This window comes from Delphinus delphis, chromosome 9 (assembly GCF_949987515.2).
Source record: "Delphinus delphis chromosome 9, mDelDel1.2, whole genome shotgun sequence".
NCBI classification, from domain to species: Eukaryota; Metazoa; Chordata; class Mammalia; order Artiodactyla; family Delphinidae; genus Delphinus; species Delphinus delphis.
In genome coordinates, this window is record NC_082691.1 from 96126724 (window position 1) to 96153119 (window position 26396).

Below are 26396 nucleotides of genomic sequence, written 5' to 3' on the forward strand. Positions count from 1 at the left end.
ATGGCTTTGGGAGTTAAGGTCAGGTTTCTATTTCACTGTCAGACGATAACCAGGGATGAATCTCTGCATCTCCTGAGTGCCTCTTGAATGTTTGGGAGCTGGAACAACATAAAAATTCATGAAACTATAATAAATTCCTATATTTGGGTACCTGTAATATGGGGTCACCAGAGTGACTTAATATGTATGTATCCTTTTAATTATGAAGGTATTTCCTGTTCTTATCTTAACCTCTAAAGATCTCGCTATTTCTCTGGCTTCCTCAGAGACAGAGACTGCCAATCCTCTTCAGTCTCAGAAGGGGAACAGTGGTTGGCTTCTTTACGTCTCTATGGGGAGCACGCTGGTGTAAGTGAGACCTACTGTCTCATGCCCTACACAAAGCCCTCATGACAATTGAGAAGGTGCCCTGTGGAGATAATAAATGAATAAAGCCTTCTCTTCTTTTAGGCAACATGAAAAGCCAATATCCTTCCTTGGCAGTTCTCAGAGGAGGAACAAGCCTTCCAGCACCATCAGGAAATTTAGCCACACCAGGTATGTTTGCTTTTTCTGCATGAAGATTTTGTGAGGTCCTTACACAAAAATCATCCCTAGATACACAAGTTTCTTAATTACTTTTGTGAGTTCTGGTCAAATATATTTTAGCATCATTTTCATTGCCTGTTAGCTTTCACTGTCACTCTTCAATATCATGCAAAAGTATATTTTTATTAATGCTCAAATTTTTCTCATTGATAGTAAAAATAGTAGGCTGAGTAAAAGATACTATTAAGCAATATATCAATATGTTAATATAATCAATATATGAATGGTTATTTTTTACTGGTAGCTATTTTTAAGGTAACGAGATAAGTGTGTACGACTTTCTGGTAAATGTTTAATATTAATCAAAAAAGTCCACTACCTTTTAATTTTAAAAACTAGGCTTAAAGTACCACTAGGCTTAAAGAACCACTGCAGAGACAGTATCTAAAACCACGTATAGAGGGAAGTCAAATATCTAAATATATAAGGACAAATATTCAGTTATTGGATAAGTGTACAAATAGTTATGTATTTATGTACAGTATTATGAGACCAGAGTCTAAGCAGTTAGTATGTGTTCAGAGTTCCTATCATTGATAGCTCCACCCTCAGAACATTGGTAGGTATGTAATAGGAAATCAATAAATACCAAATTATTTTATTTTCAAACTTCTGGACCTGACACTTATCATTGGAATAGCAATAGGGGAGTAAGAAGGCAAATGGGATGATTTTTAAATGGGTTGATAATTTTATAGCCATTTAAATGGAGAATTACTTCTCACTCTTGCTCTGTTCAAGACAAGATGATTTTACATTAAAAAACGGGAATAGGGCTTCCCTGGTGGCGCAGTGGTTGAGAGTCCGCCTGCCGATGCAGGGGACACGGGTTCGTGCCCCGGTCCGGGAGGATCCCGCGTGCCGTGGAGCGGCTGGGCATGTGAGCCATGGCCGCTGGGCCTGTGCGTCCAGAACCTGTGCTCCACAACGGGAGAGGCCACAACAGTGAGAGGCCCGTGTAATGCAAAAAAAAAATGGGAATAAAATTTAAGCAAGAAGGGCAATATCACGTTTCTACGTACATTCTAATTGTGGAATCATAGAATAAGAAAGATGATTTAGTTCAATGTCTCAAGGAATTTAAAGACCCCTTTGCAGCATCCCTCACAGAAGTCCTCTAGCTATTGCCAATCACGTGCAGAGACAGTATCCAAAACTGGGTATTTCTAGAGTGTTTATCAATATTGAGTCAAAATCTAACAAAGTTACTGAATCTGTTTTTGTGTTTAGATAAACAACACAGTACAAATCTATTCAGTCATTCATATAAATGTTCATCTAAGTATTTTGAAAAGCTAAATATGAAAAAATAGACTTTAGGCTGAAAATAAGTCATTATATTTGAACAAGAAGAGATTTTGTGCAATATTAGTTGTGGAGGTGACAACAGATGCAGGAGTAGAAAGTGTGTTTCGACAGGTAGGTGAGAGGCTAATGGTGTATCTGGGAAGTGGTACATCTACCTTTAGTATACCCTGCCCTTGATGAGCCCTTCCAAGTTGAGATTAGATGTACTGCAGCTTAAGGACTTTAGCATGTGTATCAGTTAAGGGTCATAGTTTTTGAAAAAAAAAAAAAAACAGAAGTAACTCTAATATGAGCAAAGAAAAGCAGAATTTATTTGAAGGATATGAGGTATCTCAGTGAAAGAAACAAAAACTATGTATTCTATTAACATGTGGCAACATAGTCATTGGGTTGGCCCAAAACTCTGTTCGGGTTTTTCGTACCATCTTAACATCTTACAGAAAAACCCAAACGAACTTTTTGGCCAAACCAATATTTTGAAAACTTAGCCTCTAGTAAAAACTTAACAACAAGAAAGGAAATATATGTATATATGTGTTTATGTGTATGTATGTATATATTTTAAGGTTACCAAATAAATTCTTTTTTAAAAAATTTTATTTGTTTTGTTTATTTATCTTTAGCTGCGTTGGGTCTTCGTTACTACCTGCAGGCTTTCTGTAGTTGCGGCGAGGCGAGCAGGGGCTAGTCTTCATTGTGGTGCACAGGCTTCTTATTGTGGTGGCTTCTCTTGTTGCGGAGCACGGGCTCTAGGCACGCAGGCTCAGTAGTTGTGGCTTGCGGGCTTAGCTGCTCCACGGCATGCGGGATCTTCATGCACGAGGTCTCGAACCCGTGTCCCCTGCATTGGCAGGCAGATTCTTAACCACTGCACCACCAGGGAAGCCCCAAATAAATTCTTTAAACGTTCATTTAAAAACATAAAAATTCACTGAAAGTGTTTCTGAACACTTTTTTATACCACAGAAAGGTATAGTTGACATAAATCTATTTTCAAAGACTTCTCTTTAACCATGGACATTAACTGAATTTCCTGTGTCATAGGGATATGGGAGACAATATGACATGTATCACAGAGTTCACCCTACTGGGATTTCCCCTTGATGCAACGATTCAGATGCTTCTCTTTGGGCTCTTCTCTCTGTTCTATGTCTTCACCCTGCTGGGGAACGGGGTCATCCTGGGGCTCATCTCACTGGACTCCAGACTGCACTGTACTTCTTCCTCTCACACCTGGCCATCATTGACATAGCCTATGCCTGCAACACCATGCCCTAGATGCTGGTAAACCTCCTGAGTCCTGACAAGCCTGTCTCCTTTGCTGGCTGCATGACACAAAGCTTTGTCTTTTTGACATTTGCTGTCACAGAATGTCTTCTCCTGGTGGTGATGTCCTATGATCACCATGTAGCCATCTGCCAGCCCCTCTGATACTCTGCCGTCATGACCTGGAGAGTCTGCATCATGCTGGTGGTGATTTCCTGGACCATTGGAGTCCTTCTGCCTTCGATTCATCTAGTGTTACTTTTACCCTCACCCTTCTGTATATCCCAGAAAATCAATCACTTTTTCTGTGAAATCATGGCTGTTCTCAAACTTGCTTGTACAGATACACACATCCATGAAACTGTGGTACTGGCTGGAATGATTTCTGTGCTAGTGGGACACTTCTCAATTGAAAGCTCATATATGTGTGTCCTCTGTGCCATCTTCAGGATCCAGCCTGGGGAACGTCAAAGAAAAGCCTTGTCCATCTGCTCGTCTCACCTCTGTGTGGTTGGACTCTTCCATGGCATAGCCATTATCATGTATGTTGGACCCAGATATGGGAACCCCAAGGAACAGAAGAAATATCTTTTCCTGTTTCACAGACTTTCAGTCCCATGCTCAACCCCCTTATCTATACTCTTAGGAATTCAGAAGTAAAGAATGCCTTGAAGAGAGTGCTGGGAATAGAGAGGGCTTTATGAAAAGATGGTGGTATCGGGGTTGACAGTGACCTAGGAGGATATTATCTTAAGAGGTCCCAAACCCAACTCAGCATAAGGTTATCTAAGACTCTTATTAAAAATAGAACTGTTGGGGCTTCACTGGTGGCGCAGTGGTTGAGAGTCTGCCTGCAAATGCAGGGGACGCGGGTTTGGGACCTGGTCTGGGAGGATCCCACCTGCCGCGGAGCAACTAGGCCCGTGAGCCACAACTACTGAGCCTGCGCGTCTGGAGCCTGTGCTCCGCAACAAGAGAGGCCGCGGCAGTGAGAGGCCTGCGCACCGTGATGAAGAGTGGCCCCCGCTTGCCACAACTAGAGAAAGCCCTTGCACAGAAACGAAGACCCAACACAGCCATAAATAAATAAATAATTTTTTACAAAATATTGAGTTCCCTGTGCTGTACAGTAGGTCCTTGTTCATTATCTATTTTATATATAGTAGTGTGTATACGTTACTCCCAAACTCCTAACTCTCACTTTTATAGTGCTATTCTTAAGCATAGGTAAGGAAATTCAGTCCTCTATAAATGTGAACCGATGGTTATTCTGCTATGGGGACAGTTTGAGGAAAAGTTAATCCTAACTTTTTGAACATATTCCTCACAAATAGTGTACGTATGTGTAGAATTTGGTTAACTTTGTTCTACACAGTGGTTAAGTAGCTGCATGAAAGCAATAACCTTGTGAACATTGACGCTAGATAAAAAAATATGAAAAGCCTGTGTGATAGATTTAAGTTAAATATATGGAATCATTTTCGCAAACCAAGGAAGATTATACTGGGGTGTATTATGGAGTGATCTTTCATTTCAGGGGAGAATGACATTAGTTCAGTCCTTGTGTTTATGTCTCATCAACAAAACCACAATATATAATCTATGAAGCCCATACACATCTTATCCATTATCCATAACTTGGAGAACAGGGTCAGATACACAGAAAATACTTTAAATGTTAGACTTTCCCAAACCTGGAATGTACATGAATGTATGTGTGTGTGTGTGTGTGTGTGTGTGTGTGTGTGTGTGTGTGTGTGTGGTTGAGGGAAGTGAAGAAAAGGTAAGGAGTTGCTACTTAAAGGATAATCTCTGTAGTTTTTAATAGAATCGTCACAGTTTTGTGCTCTTTTTAATCCCTAATATCGCTTCAACTAATCATGCACTTTCCCAATAAAACCATTGAAAGGTCGGAAGCCAAAACCTGCTTTCCTGATCCTTCAACTGTATATTATCCACAAAATCGCATTGTTGACTTACATTGTAATACTTACAATTCCTGTGTGGCAGGAATGTGCTCAGTTTTTTGTCTCAGTTAAATCATTTAACTATTTAACACGTATTATCTCAGTCTTCACAACAACCTCATGAAATAGGTACTATCACTTTTCTCCTTTCAAAAACGTTAATACTAGGGCTAAGGGGTGAAGAACTATACCCAGTCATCCAAGTAGTAAATGTGTGTCTGGTCCTTAAGCTTCTGCTCTTTAATTACTACTCTGTAGTGCCATATACTATCGTACACGAACAATCCAGCAGGAGGAAAATCAATAAGGATATAGCTAAACACCACCATCCATCAACTGGATATAACGGACACCTATAGACCACTTCATCCAACAGCAACATACACATTCTTCTCAAGCTCACATGCGACATTCACCAAGATACAGCACATTTGGGGCCATAAAACACACCTGAACAAATGTAAAAGAATAGAAATCATACGATGTCTGTTCTTAGATCATAATGGAATTAAAGTAGAAGTCAATAACAGAGAGAGAGCTGGAAAATCCCCCAAATATTTGGAGATTAAACAACATCCTTCTAACTAACACATGGGTCAAGGAAAACAACTCAAGAGAAATGTTAAAATATTTTGATCTAGGAAAGAATCAGAGAAGGGTTCTATTGAGTACATTAATTGTCACAAATATTTCCTATAACTGGAAAGTAAAACATGCAGTACTTAAGTTGAATTGAGGATTTAAAAATAGCTTTCATTTTTAGGAATGCTATGTGACTCATGCCCACAACATTAGAAAAGAGTTTGTCAGTTCATCAGGTCTTAAATTTTACTTTTTGAAACGTAGGCCACATCTAGTGCTGACATGTTTGTTCGTGTATAAAGAAATGATTTCAATCTTAGATATTTACTTTGAAACCACAGAGATCATAGATAACATATTAGTCATAAAACAATTTGCCAACTTTTAAAATGCTAACTTGTACATACATATAAGATGTATCATTTATAGCATCAAACAATGCTTGAATGTTGCATTCGGAACAACAATATATTTAATTTCTTTCTTAGTCTCTCCTTTCACTTCTGCTAGTCCTTTAGCAAATTCAATCCATTTGAGTTCAGGTAAGATGCTTTTAATAACATGTAGAATGAAATAAAATACGAGGGAACAAAGAAAGAAAATAGAAGTGTCTTTCAAGTGTTCAGGACTTAAACATTTTGAGATTCTACAGTTGTTATTATCAAACTTCAGTCAGTGTTCTTTTTGGCTTTGGGATGAATGTCCTTAATTGGGTATGATTATGGTCAAGATTTAAGCAAGTCAGAAATTACACACCCAGTCCAAGAATGGTCCAAACTTTCAACATTTAGGCATTCACTCATTTATGTGTATTCATTCATTCATTTGTTCACTCAGTAAACATTTGCTAAGTGCCAAAATTACAAAACTAGATACACCTGTTCCTTGTTCACAAGGAGTGGGTTACAATTCAGTTGTCAATATGTCAACTGTTTTTGTAAAGACTCTTAATGTACTTGTTAGGACCTTCTTTCTCTTTTTTCTCCCTTTAGGTTTCCAAGAGATTCATACTTTGTAAGTAGTGTTTCTTTTTCCTTTATCTAATCATTTTGGAAGTTACAGAAGGAAATAAAGGAGGACTGAATAAAGAGATTAAGCATTTTATAAGATGCAGGTTCAAACTCATTTTCACACCTAAATATTTTAATATGTTTTCCAAATAAATTTAAAAGGTTGTCCTAGCACAGGAGTATTTTATATACTCCTGAAAAAAAATAAGCCTTAGTCGCATGTTAGGAGTTCATAGTATGGTAGATTCTATTGTGTCTTGGTAATATAATAATTTATTGATAATACTTATTTAAAAAACAGTCGTTTGTTGCTTCTAGAGAGGAATCTAGTGGGGATGTCCTTCAGGATTTCAATTAGCTTCTCAGAAAAGCTTTCCTTGGGTTGTATTTCTACGTGATTATCTCTGTCTAGGGCCTGGCCCTCACTTTGTAGATCCAGCTTCGGAAATTTTATTCATTTCTCATCTGTATCGTACTACTCAAACTCAAAAAACGAACCGTGAATAACCCTGAATGGAATTATTTATTATAAAAAGATTGGCAAGAACTTTGCTTACCAGCACATTCCCTCTTTGTCAAAATATCTGCATAAGAAGGTAAATTAATACCTCCCAGTTGATTGGTGAGCATGGAATCGGGGCAGGGGGCGTTAACTGGAGATTTTATCAGTGAGGGTTATTGATCCCTGATCACTCAAGCCATCTGAGCTGTAGACATAGACCTGCCAGGAGGACAGCACTCTCATACCATCAGGCCACACTCCCCAGGACAGTGCTGAAGACGTGCTGATAACCACTGGCCCCATGGGTAACCCTCTTCTTTATTCCTCAGTCTTACTGTAGACAAGTATCTCACACAACTGTCACATTTGGGTTCCTGAGTCACGATCAGATCCTCTTCCGCCTCTTCCATGAGATAGCATCAGAGCTCCTTGAGTGGAGTTTTTGGATGCACTCAGAACTTTCCAGTTATATGTCTACACAGGTTTTCTTGTTTTCCTCCTCCAGTTCTTCCCATCCATTATGAGTAGATTTTACAAGTTTTGCTTCCCCAAAATCAGTATTGTTTCTCTTATTTCCAAGGTCCTCAGGGAGCATCTCATTAATGTCTCCATTGGTATAACGACAACTGGACCAGGATCTTATCAACAAAAGCACCCTTCCATACATTAACCCTGGAGAAGTCTTTTCTTTAGCGGCAAGCAGGCGCAAATTCAGTAGCTCAGCCCCAGGTTATTTTTGCCCAGCAAAGGTGCAACTAAGTGTTTGCACCAGCAAAGATGCTAGATTTCTACATGGTATTTTGAGGCAGCTGTTATCCAGGACTTAAGGACAAGCCAACTATTGTTTGGTACATCACCAATTCACAGAAGCATCAAATACTGGGCCACCAATTTAATGCTATGTAAATCTGTAAAATGAAAAATTCACTAAATTTTCTCTTTACCAAAAAGAAATTAGCTATCTGTAAAGCAGATATCAATTCTTGTGTTGCTGAAGTAGGGCAGAGTTGATTTTTTAATGAATTGTCATTTCTTGTCTTTCTGAATTTCACAAATGAAACATGATGCAAACGTTAAGCCGTCACACAGATGGCGAGGCCTGCAACACACTGTTGTTCCAGGTATGGCCTTTCCCAGTTAGATTATGACCTAGACTTTCTCTTTCGATAGGAGTAGAGTAGTAGGGTTACAAGTAGCACATGGGGAACTATGTCTTGAAGTGCAAGCACATAGGGAACTATGTCTTGAAGTGTGCATCCACACTCGCCACAGCCTTCAAAACGATGTGTGAATGCCTGACTTCAGACTCACACCCCTGCGCACAAGTCTAGATTCACAATACATGAACACTGGGCAGGCCCCCAAATCCAATTCCTACAAATTGTAAGGATTGTTTTTCAATAAAGTTATTTGGTAAATCAGTAAGTGTGAACCCGTCAGTACGTTAATAGCCAAATGCCCAGTGGTTGGTTTGATTTCACCACTCATGAGAGCTCACATGGAGCATATCCACTGATTCCTTCTTAGCAACTTAAACAATCACATTGTCATAAAAGTTTCATTTTATCTTTTTCTTCCTCCTGTTATCAGGTAAGCTGCTTTAGAGAGCAAAGGTTGATTTCAGCTGCTGAAAGTGACGCAGTTGATATTTCTCTTGAGAAACTGGAATTACATCTCTTTTCTAGGACTACTCTAATTCCCATATTTGGAGTTCTTCCATTACTGATTACTTCTGCATCCCAGAAATCCTCATTGTGATGTTGACACGTGCAGCTCCAAGATCATCCGTATTTCATGGTTATTTTATTTCCTCTTTTGATTTGACAGTCTTTCTCCCCATCACAAGTGTCAGTGACTCTAGGTAACCTATCATTGGTGACACAATCCCCTTCCTATAAAACTGGATGATAGATTAAGTGATTAACTTAATGAAAAACTAGTCATCACCCTAAAATTTTGTCCTTTAAAAATGACTATTTTTATGAAATAATGTCTAGATATTTTTGATAACTCTGTCCTGAGCAATCCCATTTTATCCTTTTCATAGTGAAATGGGGGGAAATCAGACAGTGGTTACAGAATTCATTCTCCTGGGATTTTGTCTTGGCCCAAGGATTCAGATACTTCTCTTTGAGCTCTTCTGCCTGTCTTACACCTTCACCCTGCTGGAAAACAGGGTCATCCTGGGGCTCATCTCACTGGACTCCAGACTGCACTGTACTTCTTCCTCTCACACCTGGCCATCATTGACATAGCGTATGCCTGCAACACGGTGCCCCAGATGCTCCGAGACCTCCCGAGTCCAGCCAAGCCCATCTCCTTTGCTGGCTGCATGACACAGACCTTTCTCTTTTTGACTTTTGCTTACGCCGAGTGTCTTCTCCTGGCGGTATTGTCCTATGAGCAGTATGTGGCCATCTGCCACCCCCCCCCCCCAATATTCTGTCATTGTAAGCTGGAGCATCTGCATCACCCTGGTGGTGATTTCCTGGGCAGGTGGCTCCCTCCTGGCCCTGGTTCACGTGGGCCTCGTCCTGAGACTGCTCTTCTGTGGGCTTCATGAAATCAACCACTTCTTCTGAGAAATCCTGTCTGTCCTCAAACTGGCATGTGCTGATACCTGGCTCAACCAAGTTGTCATCTTTGTTGCTTCTGTGTTTGTCTTAGTTGGGCCCCTCTGCTTGGTGCTGGTCTCCTCCACACGCATCCTGGTTGCCATCCTGAGGATGCAGTCGGGTGAGGGCCGCAGAAAGGCCTTCTCCACCTGCTGCTCCCACCTCTGCGTGATCGGGCTCTTCTTTGGCAGTGCCATCGTCATGCACACGGCCCCCAAATCCAGCCACCTGGCAGAAGATCCTTTTCCTGTTTTACAGTTTTTTCAACCTATGCTGAACCCACTGATCTATAGCCTGAGGAACACAGAGGTCAAGGGTGCCCTGCAGAGAGCACTGTTCAAGGAAAGTCATTTCCAGTTGGAGTGACATTTTTTTTTTTTTTACATCTTTATTGGAGTATAATTGCTTTACAATGCTGTGTTAGTTTCTGCTTTATAACAAAGTGAATCAGTTATACATATGTTCCCATATCTCTTGCCTCTTGCATCTCCCTCCCTCCCACTCTCCCTATTGCACCCCTCCAGGCGGTCACAAAGCACCGAGCTGATCTCCCTGTGCTATGCGGCTGCTTCCCACTAGCTATCTATTTTACATTTGGTAGTGTATATATGTCCATGCCTCTCTCTTGCTTTGTCCCAGCTTACCCTTCCCCCTCCCCATATCCTCAAGTCCATTTTCTAGTAGGTCTGTGTCTTTATTCCTGTCTTACCCCTAGGTTCTTCATGACATTTTTTTTCTTAAATTCCATATATATGTGTTAGCATATGGTATTTGTCTTTCTCTTTCTGACTTACTTCACTCTGTATGACAGACTCTAGGTCTATCCACCTCATTACAAATAGCTCAATTTCATTTCTTTTTATGGCTGAGTAATATTCCATTGTATATATGTGCCACATCTTCTTTATCCATTCATCCGATGATGGACACTTAGGTTGTTTCCATCTCTGGGCTATTGTAAATAGAGCTGCCATGAACATTTTGGTACATGACTCTTTTTGAATTATGGTTTTCTCAGGGTATATGTCCAGTAGTGGGATTGTTGGGTCATATGGTAGTTTTATTTGTAGTTTTTTAAGGAACCTCCATACTGTTCTCCACAGTGGCTGTATCAATTTACATTCCTGCCAACAGTGCAAGAGGGTTCCCTTTTCTCCACACCCTCTCCAGCATTTATTGTTTCTAGATTTTTTGATGATGGCCATTCTGACTGGTGTGAGATGATATCTCATTGTAGTTTTGATTTGCATTTCTCTAATGATTAATGAAGTTGAGCATCCTTTCATGTGTTTGTTGGCAATCTGTATATCTTCTTTGGAGAAATGTCTATTTAGGTCTTCTGCCCATTTTTGGATTGGGTTGTTTGTTTTCTTTGATACTGAGCTGCATGAGTTGCTTGTATGTTCTGGAGATTAATCCTTTGTCAGTTGCTTCATTTGCAAATATTTTCTCCCATTCTGAGGTTGTCTTTTGGTCTTGTTTACGGTTTCCTTTGCTGTGCAAAAGCTTTGAAGTTTCATTAGGTCCCATTTGTTTATTTTTGTTTTTATTTCCATTTCTCTTGGAGGTGGGTCAAAAAGGATCTTGCTGTGATTTATGTCATAGAGTGTTCTGCCTATGTTTTTCTCTAAGAGTTTGATAGTTTCTGGCCTTACTTTAGGTCTTTAATCCATTTTGAGCTTATTTTTGTGTATGGTGTTAGGGAGTGATCTAATCTCATACTTTTACATGTAGCTGTCCAGTTTTCCCAGCACCACTTATTGAAGAGGCTGTCCTTTCTCCACTGAACATTCCTGCCTGGAGTGACATTTGAATCACCGCCCTCAGTAGTCTACTTGGAGCCTTGGGTACTGAATACCACCTAAGCTCACCACTTTCTTTATGTCTGAGACTAAATGATCCAAGACACTCTGTAAAGCATTCTCTTTTCCTCCCCATAAAGTATTTAAGTTTTGCTGCATTCGTTATATTTAATTCTATCAAACATATTTATTTTTTCATTTAACTGCTTGGTGCATTAAGACTATCTAGAGGTAAAAATTTATTCCATCCACTACTGAGGGGCCAAGAAGGTTAGAATAGACACTCTGCCTCTGACTTCGTCAGGTGTGTGCAGTGATAGTGGAATGGCAGGCATTACTGATGGAGCCACATCAATAACAATTCTTTACGGTACTGTAGCTACAGGTAGAGACCCAGAATCCATTAATAACTTTGTCCATTTTTACCCCCCACATTCGGATGTTTCCTCTCAATTGTAAATCCTCTTACAAATAGTAAATGTACCTAAATGCCTACTTAGGCTTAGGGGAAATTGATTTTGTTGATTAAATCCTATCATCTGTCTTACAATTTCTGAGATCAGAGAGTCAGTCCACACACGTTCAGATGGCATCCCAGGGAATTACCCAACAAAATCCACTGTCCAGTCTGCCCTGGGCTTTTGATGGCCACTTGTTTCCAAACTCTTTTCATCTTCTCAAGAAAAATATCTATGATTCTCTACACTCTTCACTTAGGAGGAGCTAGCAAGTGCTACAGCCCGACTTTCAGTCGCTGGGTATGAATGGAAAACCCTAAGCAGAGGCAGCTGAATGGAAAAAGGGGTGTTAATAATAATAATAATTAATAGTACTATTAATTACTCTGTGCCACCCATTGCACATTGACAGCTAGTTTACAGAGATCACCACATTTCATCATCATAACAAATCCATTTCTCATTATCATCCCATTTTATAGATGCAAATATTAAGCAGATGGCAAATGTGAGACTCATACCCCAACAATCTGACTCCCAAGCCTTTCCTACTTAACAGGACAATGTAGTACATCACTATCAATGTTATTAAATTAAGAATAAGGCTAACCTATCGCATCATAAGATATGTTAGGAGAGTGTGGGTTCCTTCTCAGTCTAATATGTGCCACAATGAGGCTGGGAGAGTCAGATATTACTTACTGAAGGCTTCTGGTCCTGGTCAGTGAGTCCGGTGGGCATGGTCGCTAAAGATGTTCAGAGTTTTGGAGCAGCACAGAGAGGGTGGGAACGGAGGCTGTTCTCATTGAAATTAGAGGTTAGGTATAGACCTGAGCATGGTGTTAAGACCCAGAACTAGGACATCTCTGTTTTCACATATATCACTCACGTGTTCATACACATGCATGTGCATGTGTGCACACATATTTACTGAGTACTCACTATGGTGGGGCACTCTTCTAAGCATCTTATAAGTATTAGCTTTTCAAATCTTTGTAACAGCCCTATGAGAAAACAGAAGCACAAAGAGATTAAGTAACTTAACCAAAGTCTCACAGGTAATAAGTACCTAGTCTGGGATCAAACAAAGGCAATCTAATTACCAAGACACAACCAATATATAAAAATCAAAACGATTGTGATGTTTCAGAAGAAGGAAGAGGAGAGAAGAAAAAACTTTCAATGTCCAGCCAAAGATAGGCCTTGAGCTCCATATAGAAATAGTACTTAAATTTGCTGAAGAAAGCAGTTTCACTTTATACTGGCGTGAAAATGAGAGGGAGGTAGCAAGAAAGGACTGTGACTCCAAGGGTCAGGGATGGAGGAAGAGCCTCTCAACTAGCAGGAGAGTGAAACTGAAAACAATGCAAGAAAGAGTCCTGCATTGGGATCTTGGAAGATCCCACATGCCGCAGAGGAACTAAGCCCATGCGCCACAACTACTGAGCCCATGGGCTACAACTACTGAAGCCCGCGTGCCTAGAGCCCGTGCTCCACAACAAGAGAAGCCTGCGCACCGCAATGAAGAGTAGCCCCTGCTTGCCACAACTAGAGAAAGCCCGTGTGCAGCAACAAAGACCAAACACAGCCAAAAATAAATAAATAAATTTATAAAAAACTAAAAACCTGGCAAGAGGGTGGAGACAGTTATGCGTAGAAGCTCCCAGAAATGATAGGAACGGGAATCCATGTGTGGCAGCAGGTTCATTTGCTGCCTGATAGTGGCACCTGTAGCATCTTTGGCATGTGGACAAGGGATTGCCAACCACAGACCTGAAGGACTGTTGTTTACCATTTACTGTGAATGTAGAGTATCATTGTTAAATATGGGTTGTTGCGAGGGGGCAAAAACAAATGAAAGGAGAATTGGAATGCTCTCCCCCTGGGTGAAAATGTAGCTATGTTTTCCCAACCAGTGGGGAAGTGTCTTATACTTCCTGCTTTCTTGACAAACTTTGAAGAGCTTTGACTCATTTTGATCTTTTTTTAACCTGTGCTTCTCTTTGTTTGTTTCTAATTTTTGAAATCATGTTGGGCCAAAAGGAGAGGTGCATCCTTGAGCACAGCGATTCAGTCAACAGAGTGCTGGCTTAGATTCGGGATATCTGGGTTCCTGTCCCAATTCCCCCACTAAATCACTATATGACCTTAGAAAAGTTGTTTTATTCCTCTGGTCTACAGTTTCCTCATCTATAAAATAAGAAGTCGAACTAGACAATCTTTAAGGTTCTTTCTTAATTTTCTGTCTGCTGGTTTCCTCACATTTCACTGGAATTTGGATTTTCACTTTTTCCAAAGAAATATAGAATAAGTTTAAGGCAGAGAAAATGAAATGGATTCTTAAAATAATTGAATATCTTGGTCTTTAAACATGGTAGGAACACAAGAGTAACGGCTGAATTAATAAATGAATTGAATATTTTAGTGCTCCAGGAAATAGGAATTCCATAAGGCTGGCTGAAACATAAGGTGAAATGCCCACTCTAAGAAAAGTTAAGTTTTATTAGCCTTCTTGGAGCTTGTTAAGAGTAACTTCACTGGGATAGGTTCTAGGACCTGGAATAAAACTTAAACGTCCAATTCTGTATCTCTGTTACCCACATTGTAAATAATAATTTACTATCTAATATTTATTGAGCACGTACGTTTCAGGCATTGTGGTGAGATACATGCATTATTGTCTTGTCTAAGCTTCGTAACAATTCTATGAGTCTAGTACCTTTACTGAAGTCATTTTTAAAAAGAAGCAATGGAGGCATAGAGACGATAAGAACTTTCCTGTGGTTACCGGAAAGTGTATGACACAACCTAGGTTCTAATCCAGGTCAGCCTGACACCAAAGACCACACCCATAATCACTAAGCATACTTCCTCTCTGTAGCCAGGACTTTTGGAATCTTTTTCTGTCTACAGTTAAGGAAGACTAAAAAAAATCATCCTGAATATTCTGAAAATCCATTTTAAGAAAAAGATAAAAATAGAGCTAACAGAGTTTCAATGGATGTGTAATGAAAAAAATAGTAATACAAAAACCAGTTTTTTAACGGAGGAAAAATTCCTAGATACAGTAGAGACAAATGAACCCCGCACAGGAGAACAAGTAAAAGCCACAAATGAACATGATGAGAGATGTATAGACTCTCTAATAATTAGAGAAATTAATTTTAAAGCATGAGATACCATTTTTTGCCCCTCAAGTGGACAAAAATAAAAAGATTGATACTTTCTAGCATGGCTGAGCATGTGGGCAAATAGGAATTTCCTCACAGTCTTGGTGGAAATATAAATTGATTTCATGGTTATTTGGGAATATCTCTTCCGAAATTAAAATGTGCATACCTTTGATGCAGCAATTCCAATTCTGGGAACACATCCTATAGAAATATTCACATATATATGTAAAAAATATGTATTTTATTTTATTTTAAATTGAAACATTTGCAATAGCAAAATCTCACAAATAACCTAATATCCTTCAATAGTGGGGTTGTTAAATAAAACATTATAAATCTGTATTCTGGAATATTATGCAGCTATTATAATAAACAAGTTTTATCTATGTAATGCTTGGAAGATTCTAGTAAGTGAGGAAAAAAGTCATATTGATATAGTACTTTCTCATTGCTATAGAGAAAAGCCTATGTGTGTGTGTGCATGTGTTTGTATGTGTGTGCAGACATATATTAAGGTACAGGAAAATATTCAAAATGATAAACATTAAAGGCTTAAAAAGATGACTCTCAAAATGGAAAGTGTACTACAAAAAATAATACTGCATTTTTAGAAAATTTTAAAGTAAAGGGTCAGTATTGCCATTTAAAAAAGGAAGAGAAAAAGTTCATTTAGGCTTTACCTTATTCTGATCTCCTCTTGACTTTCTGGCTCTTAAATACATATCAGCACACATTTGCTCACACACTACAGTTGAACCCAGGACAAAATAAGCAAAGATTAATATCATTGAGGATTTTGTTAGACTGTTTTAAATTGTACCAAGGTATTTTTTTTCAACATAATACAATTTTTTTTTCTTGTTCAGGGAAGGAGTTCCCAACCAGTAAGCAATTAGCCATCAACTGGTGATTCAGAGACACAGGGTCCTCACACCTTGTGGATCTGTCACCATGTCCATGTGGTTCCCAAGGTTGTCATGTGTGTTGGAAGGAGGAAAAGCATGGAGGCTTTAGTGGGCCCGGCCTAAAAGGGATTGGCTCTTCTGCTCACATCTCATTGGCTAAAACTCGGTCACATGGTCATACAAAACCACAAGGAAATCTGGGATATGTGGCCTATATATGTTACTTCCCAGGAATAATAGGAAACAGTTTTGTTAAACATCTAGCAGTCTCTGCCACAGGTAATCAGAGGCTCTGAGTTCCCTAGCTCTCTGGCTCTTCAGGACAACAGTGAAACTCGAGAGAACTGGTGGTACTAAGGGGTGGAATAGAGAGACTTGAGCCCCCTCCCAGGCCCTCAGCAGCAGCACTCCCACTGATACGTACGATGGATTTGTGTTCAATTTTATGTGAAATACAATCCAAATAAAGCTTCAAGACAAATCCTCTAGGCCCCACGACAGCAGAGCTATTCTGAATGGCTAACACTCCCCAGACCACTTCCTGAGGGACCCAGCCAGTGTCAGCCCTGATCATCAAATCTCTAGATGGGAGGGGATCCCAGGGACCTGAGTTCAGGTATGTCCTAGTCAGTCTTTTTGCTTTGTTTTGCTTCCCCATCTATAGAATGATGATAAGATGCCACCCACCCTATCTGTTCCAAAGGGGTGCTGGGAGTTTCAAAATGGTAATATACATGTCAACAATTTTTAAGCTGAAAAGTACTGAACATTATTTCTAGTACTACAGCATAGAGATTCATCATTTCTCTTCTCTCACCTTCTTTCTTTACTCCTCCCCTACTTTCTCTATGTATACTTTACCTGACTCCTTATAAAACAGATAGAGGATTTGAAACGTGCTCTCTTTAACTAAAACCCACTACAGTTCAGTTCTAAGGAAGACAGATTGTCTGAACAAAAGTCATAACTGGGCAAAGGGTTAGATTTGGGGTAACCTGTTAGACAGGGATGTGATCGTTTCTTCCCAGAAAGTAGGATGTAATGGGAGATTGGACAGCTGATACTTTAACTTTTACCTCCACCAGAGGGTAAAAAGGCTGGATTTCCAGTTATCCAAAATGATATTCCCATGTTGTTTGTATTGAACTGGAAGAGCAGAAAGGAAGTAGTGGCTGATGTCGGTCAAGGGTCAAGATAGTAAGTGATTGAATCTTCCGGTGTGCAGCAGACATCCAGCGCTCCATGCCTGGGTTATTCGACCTTTCTCCATCAGATCTAGCAGAACAAATTGTTATTGTGTGTGCAATGGGAATCCTTCTGTGGGCTGCAGCAATGTTACTGATAGAGTATTACTGACCTCATGGGCTATTTGTCCTTTTGGGAAGTCAACGCCTACCCAGTGTGACTTCAGAGGCACCCTAGGCTTACAATGATCTCTTCCTCTTGTCTTCAGATACTCAGAATTTCTTTAGCAAAACCATCCTTTGTTTCACAATCATAAATAAGCATGCAGATGCACATATTCATGCTAGGTTGTGAATAGTAGGTACTAGGGGACCTGTTTTGATAAGAGTTACAGTCCTAAATACCTAACAAGGCTGGCACTCCCCATGACAATTTCACCTATTTTAATCCTTACCTCTTCTGAAACCAGTGGCCACCGAAGATTTTTAGCTACCATCTAAGTCTCTGAAACCCTCCAGGAGACAAGAAAATGGCAAAAACAATACCAAGTAAGAAAAATACACACTAAGTTCCACCAGTGGGGGCTGATTGAGTAAAGAGCAGTACCTCTGTGCAATAGAATGTCATGAAGTTAGCAACAAACAAACAAAAAACAATATGGGGCTTCCCTGGTGGCGCAGTGGTTGAGAGTCCGCCTGCCGATGCAGGGGACACGGGTTCGTGCCCCGGACTGGGAAGATCCCACATGCCGCGGAGCGGCTGGGCCCGTGAGCCATGGCCGCTGGGCCTGCGTGTCCGGAGCCTGTGCTCCGCGGTGGGAGAGTCCACAGCAGTGAGAGGCTCGCGTACTGCAAAAAAAAAAAAAAAAAAAAAAAAAAAAAAAAACCAATATGGATGTTCTTCTATATCTTACATAGAAAGTTTCTGAGTTACACTGAGAAAAGCAAGTATAATGGAAGGAGGTGTGGATAATCTATATCTGTATGTGCTCATATGTACATAAAATAATTCTGGAGGGATACATAAGAAACCGAAGAGAGAAGCTGGAAACTGGGATGGTGATGACAAGCAACAGCATAACTAGGCTGAAGCTTATAAAACTTTGGGCAGCTTCTTTAAGAAAAAGAATGTGAATTCATGACTCTAAAATTAGTTCTGGCCTTGGAAGGGGCCCTTGGTAGGGGCTCTGAAGCTTAAGCTTCACCAACATTGTGGTAAATCTACCTCTTGGGACAAGCAGGGGAAAGAGAATGTGAATGAAAACTTTTGAATGTTAGACGTTTGAGCCATTTTTAACTACTAAAAATCTAATTTAACAAAATCTAATAAAACAATCTATATTCCCAGGGATTTTGTTTTAGTGGACCCAATAACATTTCTAGAACATGATTCTGTAAGTTCCTGGAAGGTATGCATTTTTCCCTGAGCTCCCCATTACAGTGTTTTAGCTCCTTAAATACAAAGGACCTCGTTTTCTCAACTCCTCTGAAAAGAGCCATGACAGCCAGTGTTTCCTCCTTTATTTTCATTGGGGATTTAGAGTTGCTTTGCTACTTCAAAGAAGACGGGATCCCTTGGGACATGGTTAAAACCCAAACCTGAGGACACAGAGCCTAAAAGAAATAATCCTAAAGTGAGAGAATATTGGATCCTAAGTGTACAGCATTATTCTGAAAATAAGAAAGTTGCCACTGATTGAGAGCTGCTGACTCAGCCATCAAGATTTAGAATCTATGAGAAACCTTTTGCTACTTGTAAATTGTGTGTTCCAAGCATGATTTAGAGCCAAGAACACATTTCATGATTGATTTTTGCAAAGACGACTACTCTTTTCAGAACAAAAAGGCTTGTGACCTAAAGCGTTTATTTCCACAAGATGGCGCTATAGCTTCTGCCAAGCAGAAAACTCACATTTCCTTCAGAAACGAGAAATCCAAAACACGTTTTGACTGGGGACCAAATTTGTGGAAGATTCTTTGAAAGAAGCACTTTGTGCAAAAACGTGCTGGGGGAGGTTGATGTGGGCCACGAGGGTGAAGGTTATTTCAGGTGATGATGGTTCCACCACCTCCACACATACCCGAGTTGATGTCTCAAGGCTTCACGCTCACCCTGCTGCCCACTCCTTCTCCAAAATGTTGCTTTTACCACTGTCAGGCACGTGTCAGGAATGGAAGCTGGGTATTCAGGAGCGGCGCAGAGTATCAGCCATCGTGGGAATGTATCTCCCACACCCGCCCACACTTTCTACCCAGGGGCAGCTCACCTCTTCAGGGGAGCCTTTCCTTACCACTTTAATCACACTTTCCTTTAACTTTCCCTGGCATCGATGTTTACCTCCTTATCAGAGCCTGCTTTAGAATGTTATCATTGGCATCTACATTTTCCAAATTCTTCAGGGACAGAGTCCATGTCATCATTGCCATTTTATGTCCCACAACAATGAGCACCCTCCCTTGAATTTATGCAGTCATGATATCACGAACACAGACGATCTAAAGTAAGTGCTCAGTAACCTTGGTAGCCTGAGCTATCGAGAGGATGCTTAGCCCACGTGGCCACTACCTAGGAGCTAGGGGTCTGATCTTTTAGATCACAACCTCTCTGGAACTCTTGGAACATCAAAAAAGGATAGGATTGAACTGTCCTCCTAACTCTTTTAAATATTTTGCTTCTACGTCTTTAATGGCTCCAGTAGCCCTGTCTTGAGGGAGCCACGGAAGCAGGAATATTTGTATCATAAGGAACTAGAACGATGTTTCTGCTGAAGTGAATGGCATCTCTCTCTCTCTCTCTCTCTCTTCATCTTCATTCTTGTCTCCGTTTTTCTGTCTCCTCTTCTGTGCCTTGGCAATCAAAACTGTGACACGGCAATACATGACTGGTCACCCCCTCTCCCTTTGCTGCCACGACCTCTCGGGGCACGGTGACACCAGGGTACTATGGGCCTGCTCTTAGGAGTAGGATGGAAAACTGCTGTGCAGCTGTGGGGGTTGTGGCTGCATTTGGGAGAAGAATGGGGCAATATGGATTAGGGTGGAAGAGGTACACTTGTACCCAAGGACAATTCCTGGGGACTTTGAGAGGGGGAACAAGATACTTCCAGAATTAGACATCAGGGCTTGAGATTAGGAATAAGGCCAATGACTTTCTACTAGCAAAAGGGAAAGACAGTGTTTAACTAATAAGATCATCTCTGTGTTCAAAATAACCAGCACGTGGTTATCAGTTTTTGCCTTTTATCACGGCCATCAGGAGAGGCAATACACAAAGACCCAACTTTTTCTTTCAATAATATGATGAGATTTTAGTCTAAAAAAGACAAAATGCACACACACAAAAGACATAATGCACTTTTCCAGCTTCTCCTAAATAAGAGAAAAAAATAAAATACATATTTATATAAATGATAGAAGAAATATTTGACTTTAAGCCCCCATCAGAGGAATTCTTGGGACCCTAACTCCCTCTTCCTGCTAATGTAAGAGCTGGTATAAACATTTATGTATATATCAGTATGTATCTCTGTGTGTGTACTTCTCATACCAAAAAGAATATAACATGGCTCATAAATATATATTTGCACATGCATATGCACATATAAGATAAAATTAAAGGAGGACAGAAGAAGCAAATAGGGCAACAGGAAAATAAAAATGAAGGGATAAGGGTTCACAGAAAAAAATGACTAGACCTTCCAAATTTATTCTGATCGGAAAAAGTGAAAATCATAAGATTGATAGCCCAGCAGCATTTATGTAAATTAAGTTAAAAATATGCCCATGCAAACAATACAGAGGTTTTTTTTTAATACAAAAGGAGTAAATGAGCAAAACAAAGGAGGAAACGAACAAACCAAAGGAACCAGAGACCACAGTGTGCCATGAAGATTGTAATCACTCCAACTTCCTGCACCTGCCCTCCCCAAGTAACAATTAAGCAGGTAAATTATAATAAAACCTAGGAAGTGCTATCATGGAGATCAGCTCCAAATGGTGAGGAAGTCTGGACTAGAGAAGCGGGACGGCTTCACCAAGGAAGTAACCTCACTGTTGGATGTTGAAGGCTGTGTAAAAGTTTGCAGAAAGTAGGAACAGGGAAAGTGTAAGCTAAGGGCAATGGAAAAGCAGAGGTTCCTAAATACAGTCAAAAGATAAGAAGGGAAAGATTACAGATAATTTATTATATTCTTAAGTGATCATTTTGAGATGCACTTTTAGCCCTGTCACCTCCCTGCTTTAGATCCTTCAATGGCTTCCCTTGCCCTCAGGATAAAGACAAATCTTTAATGTGGTCCCCGAGGCCCCCATAATTTCTGGTCTCCACTCACAGCATCAGTTTCATTTTGTGCCTATGTCCCTCCCTCCACCCTGACCCCTAGATCTGAAACACTCCAGCTTTCCTTCAGTTCCTGAAATGAGCCTATGACCTTCCCGCCTCAGGGTTTTCAAATCTTTACCTCCTCCTGAAACCCTATTTCCCATCCTCTTTTCCTAGTTCATTTGTATTCATCCTTCAGAGTTCAGCTGAAATATTACTTCCAAACTATTGATTTCTCCAACTCTCCAGATAAAGTTATTCTCTTAGGTTAAACATATGTACCTTTTGTACCCATTAAGATTATAATAACGTAATTATTAAGTAATCACTTGTCTAGTGTTTATGTGTTGTCGTAATATAAGCTGACATTATAAGGACCACGTGGACCACGATATCCCCAGCCTCTCATTCGATGCCTTTCACATAACGGGAACACAAGAAATATATGTTGGATGACTGAATGAATGAAATAATTGAGTGAGAGTGCCTTACTTGGGTTGGGCAGGGGTGATTCTGCTTCTAGACAGCTACAGGAGATCATAAAATCTAAATAAGAGTTGAGGTCCAGTTAAGGAAGCACTGATCCCGTTCTTTCTATCAGGGGTCCACACAACAGGATGCTCAGTGGATCTATTGGGAGAATGGGATGAAAATATTAGAACTTTTCATTATATTTGTTTTCATCTCATTATTGAAAATGTCTGTTTCACATTAATATAAAGAAGTACATGTATATTGTTTACAAATGAATAAAACACATACTGGGGATACTTGTTGAAATATTTTGATTGATAGCAAGTCAGATAAAAACTGTTTTAAAACCATTGCTGTAGATCAGAGAGTCCCCATTATCGTCACGCGTCCAAACCAGCGAGGAGCCATTTTCCAATAGTTCCGCTTGAACCTGTGCCATTGAAACTCCATAGATTTGGGGCAACAGTCAATTCATAAAACTTACCAGGTGATTATGATAAAAGCCTCTGGTGAAGAACCATTGCTTTTATATCAAGAGTCCCAAATCTGGCTTCTCATCATAATCACATGGGACACTTAAAAACAAACCAACGAATAATAACAAAGAAAAAAAATCTTCCCTAAATATTTTGCTGATTTGCCAGGTTTGGGAACCACTGCGATAGAGCCAGAACTCCACTAAATGGGCTTCATTGGTTTTAGTCTCTTTGCCAACAGAGATCATCACCATCTTTATCCATCCTTATCTTCCAAGATTTGGGGATGGGAGAACTTCTGAAACATTCCCAAATGAAACACTCAAAAAAAGTAAGACAATACGAATAATAGCACTTCCAGGGACTGCTTACTGCAATACGGGATAGGATCCTGCTGTCACCTGATAACTGTTGGCACTCTCCAAGGCTGTAACCATTCTGTGGAAAGATGTGGTCACTCTCAGACACTATTTCCCAGACGTTTTGAAGAGGTTTAATTGAATAAGATGCAGAGGCATATATATTTTCCTATGATATATGTGCCCAAGTTAAAAATATACCTATAGGAGAAATTTCAAGAGCTATGAGCCTCCAGAGACCTGGGGAGAGTGAGAAGTCAGGCCATGAAACGTCTTGAAGGCCATACAAGCTACTGAGAGTTTGGACCTTATGCTTCCAGAGATGCGTCTCCTCTAAAGGATTTTGTTCAGTTTTATTGAGGATAATTGACAAATAAAAATTGTATATATTTAAGGTGTACAACTTGATGTTTCAATATACATATACACTATGAAATGATCACCACAATCAAGCTAATTAACATCCACCACCTTACATAGTTACCACTTCTTTTTTTGTCTCTGCCATTTCTTTACCATACTTCATGTTAAGCCCACTATCTGTTCTTCCCTGAACAGAATGTGCTTGTGCTTCTCTTTTTGCATATTCCATTCCCACTGTTGGTATGCCTTAACTCTAGCCTCCTCTCCACCATGTAACAGTGTACTTTTTAAAGGCAAGTCAACTCAAACATCACCTTATCCTTGAAGGCTTCTCTTGCTCCCCAAGCAGTGCTCTCTCTTTTATGCGTCACACTTTGTGTAGATATCAGCATAATACTCATCACACTCTGCTATCATTATTTGCTACTTGTTTCTCTCCTCCATTGGATTGAGAGCTCTTTGGGGGCAGAGAGTTGGTTTTTGTATATTGACTTCTAGAAATGACTATTAAGTCAACGAATGAAAAAAAGAATGAGGCAATTACATTACATTTAGGCTGGCACCAATGTACAAAGGTTGAGAAAAGAAATAAAGGGAAACCGAGGAAAGACATAAAGGGAAACCAAGGATGAGAAAGAAAAACATGTTCATCAGAATAGAACAGGATAGTTAAGAACCACACTGGCCAAGTCAGGGTGGATTTAAAGGAGAAAGATAGACAGACCATGGTTGGCCAAGTTAAGAAAAGAACTGAGTTCAAAATCACTTCAGAAAGGTTCAAAGGTGGGTCACGGGATCAGGTAAAAAGCAGAATCAGAAAGGCCAGAGTACTATTCAAAGAACTAGTGCTGGATCCGTGGAGGGTCAGTTAACCAAGTGGGAGGCCACACAGCCAATAACATGGGATGGTGGCATCGGGTCAGGGCAGTGACAGCCCCAGGGAGAACTCTGATGAGTCCCTGCTTCAAAGAAGGTCACTGTAATCCCTTTGCTCCCAATACCTAGAACTATAGAGGCCAGTTCTCTGTCCTTCCTGCACCATGGCTGGATCTCAAGGGCACTGTCTGCAATTAACATGTCCCCCCAAACGAGAACCTTTTACTTTTTTCCCCCACTGAATACAGCTCTCATTTTCAAATAACTTTACTTTGAATGGGTTTACTTTTCCCGTCTCTTATCACCTTGATATTGTACATTTATTCATTCAACATACAGAACTATCAGGCACTGTTACGAAAGGAAACCATTACCAATCACCTTCTACACTTGCACTGAGGTGATCCTATACGTTACCTTGCTGACTCACCACCACAACCCAGTGAGGCAGGGATTATTGGATATTATCCCCACTTAAGACAGCAGGATAATGAGGCCTGGAAAGATGAAGATGAAGCACAGGAAGATAATATGCCAATTTTTTGCATTAAGCAAGTGGCGAGGGTGGGATTCAAATTGGCCCAAAGCACCCCATGTGAATCTAAATCCCATCCTCTTTCTACTGTATCATTCTCTGTCCTCTCTGGTCTTTATAGAGGAAATGGCCCAAATAAGATATCAAGATCTTGGTATAGGATGACAGGCCTGATTCAGAAGCCCACTCATCAAGAGCAAACATCAAGAAATGGAAAAGAAGAAAGAAGAGAACGCCAGTGTGCAAAGCGAAGGCAAGAGAAGGCTGGGGCGCTAGACGGTTCGCACATGCAAACACCCTGCAGACAGGGGCGCTCCGTGGGAAGGATCAACTCCCTAAGTGGTAAGTTTTAACTCTCCTACATGTCACTACTAGTTGAAAAGTCAGGTCGAGCCTTGTATGCTTAACTCTCAATGACCCCAAGATCATTGAATCAGGGGCGGTGACTTAAGAAAACAAAAACGCTGATAGGTCAGAGCTGGCAGAATGAGAGGAGCTCAAGTCTATGAGACTTCACGTTCCGAGAAAACAAAGGGCTGGAGGGAGAACCAAGGGAAGCCACAGTGGAGCAGAAAGGATAGCCAGGGTGGTTTAGAAGGCAGTTCCGGCACCTGTGACCACAGTACCCACTCCCAGGAGGCAGTATGAAACAGCAGAGATCGGTCACTTCTGCCCAAAGATCAGGAGTTTGCTTACTTTGCTCAGCCATTAGAAGTCAAGGGCTCTCTCACACCCTGGACTGAATTCTCTCTGGCAACTGAGAAATAGACAGTTCTAGCTTAAAGTTTTGACTTTCTGCACTCCCCACCCTTATCCTCTTGCTGAGCTAATGGCATGTGTGAGGCCTGTCCTTACGTACCTGAACTCCTACTTCTGGTTTTCCCCATGGCTTCCCACGCCTTACGTAGCAGCTCAGAGTAGGCTAAAGGCTGCTGGACTATTGAGGGCTTAACTCCTTGGAGTGCTACAGCCAAGGCAGCGCATTCTTTGAATATAGAGCTGCTTTGGGACCCTATTGGAAAGGAAACCATTCTGCCTTAATGACATTCTACGCTAAAGCCCCCTTCCAAGTACTCTTAGGCCTACGCAGCTGGGATCAGCGCAGCAGCCAGTGGGCACAGTAATCTGGAAATGGTCTCACCGAATAGCTGTTTGGGCTGATAGATCATGGCAGTCCTAAGAGCAAAACAGCCAGAAAGCCCGTTAAGAGTCTACTTGACTGGAGTAACGAGTGAGGTTGGGGGCTGATCTAAGTGAGATGAACATACCAAAAATCTCTGTCCCCTACATGAGGGATTCTTACTCTGTGCGTGTGTGTGTGTGTCTGCAGCGTAGAATATTTTGGCATTCTTTGAAGTCTACAGAGAGGCATAAAGATTGACCCACTCAGGAAAAAAAAAAAAAAAAAAGATTGACCCACTCAGCCTTGGACTCAGAGACCAAGAGAACACAAGGTTTCCCTGAAAATATCAGAAAAAATATATATAGGCGTGAGAAAACACACAGGCCTGAGACATAGGCTTAGATACTTACGTACAAACACACACAAGTCCTGGGGAGAATGCAGGAGGAACACACACCTTGGGAGACATGAACTCAGATAATGCATGGAGGAAAGACCTGGACACGCTG

General features: G+C 40.6%; 1 protein-coding gene and 1 pseudogene across 1 annotated transcript; both read left to right on the plus strand.

Annotated features, from left to right (window-relative positions):
• The first annotated feature begins 2944 nt into the window (after window positions 1-2944).
• Window positions 2945-3866, plus strand: LOC132430804 (olfactory receptor 2A7-like; annotated as a pseudogene).
• Window positions 3867-9274: 5408 nt separating this feature from the next.
• Window positions 9275-10204, plus strand: LOC132430569 (olfactory receptor 2A1/2A42). Its single transcript, XM_060019813.1, is given in 3 exon segments — window positions 9275-9437; window positions 9440-9648; window positions 9650-10204. Coding segments are annotated over 3 exon segments (927 nt in total).
• The last annotated feature ends 16192 nt before the right edge of the window (window positions 10205-26396 follow it).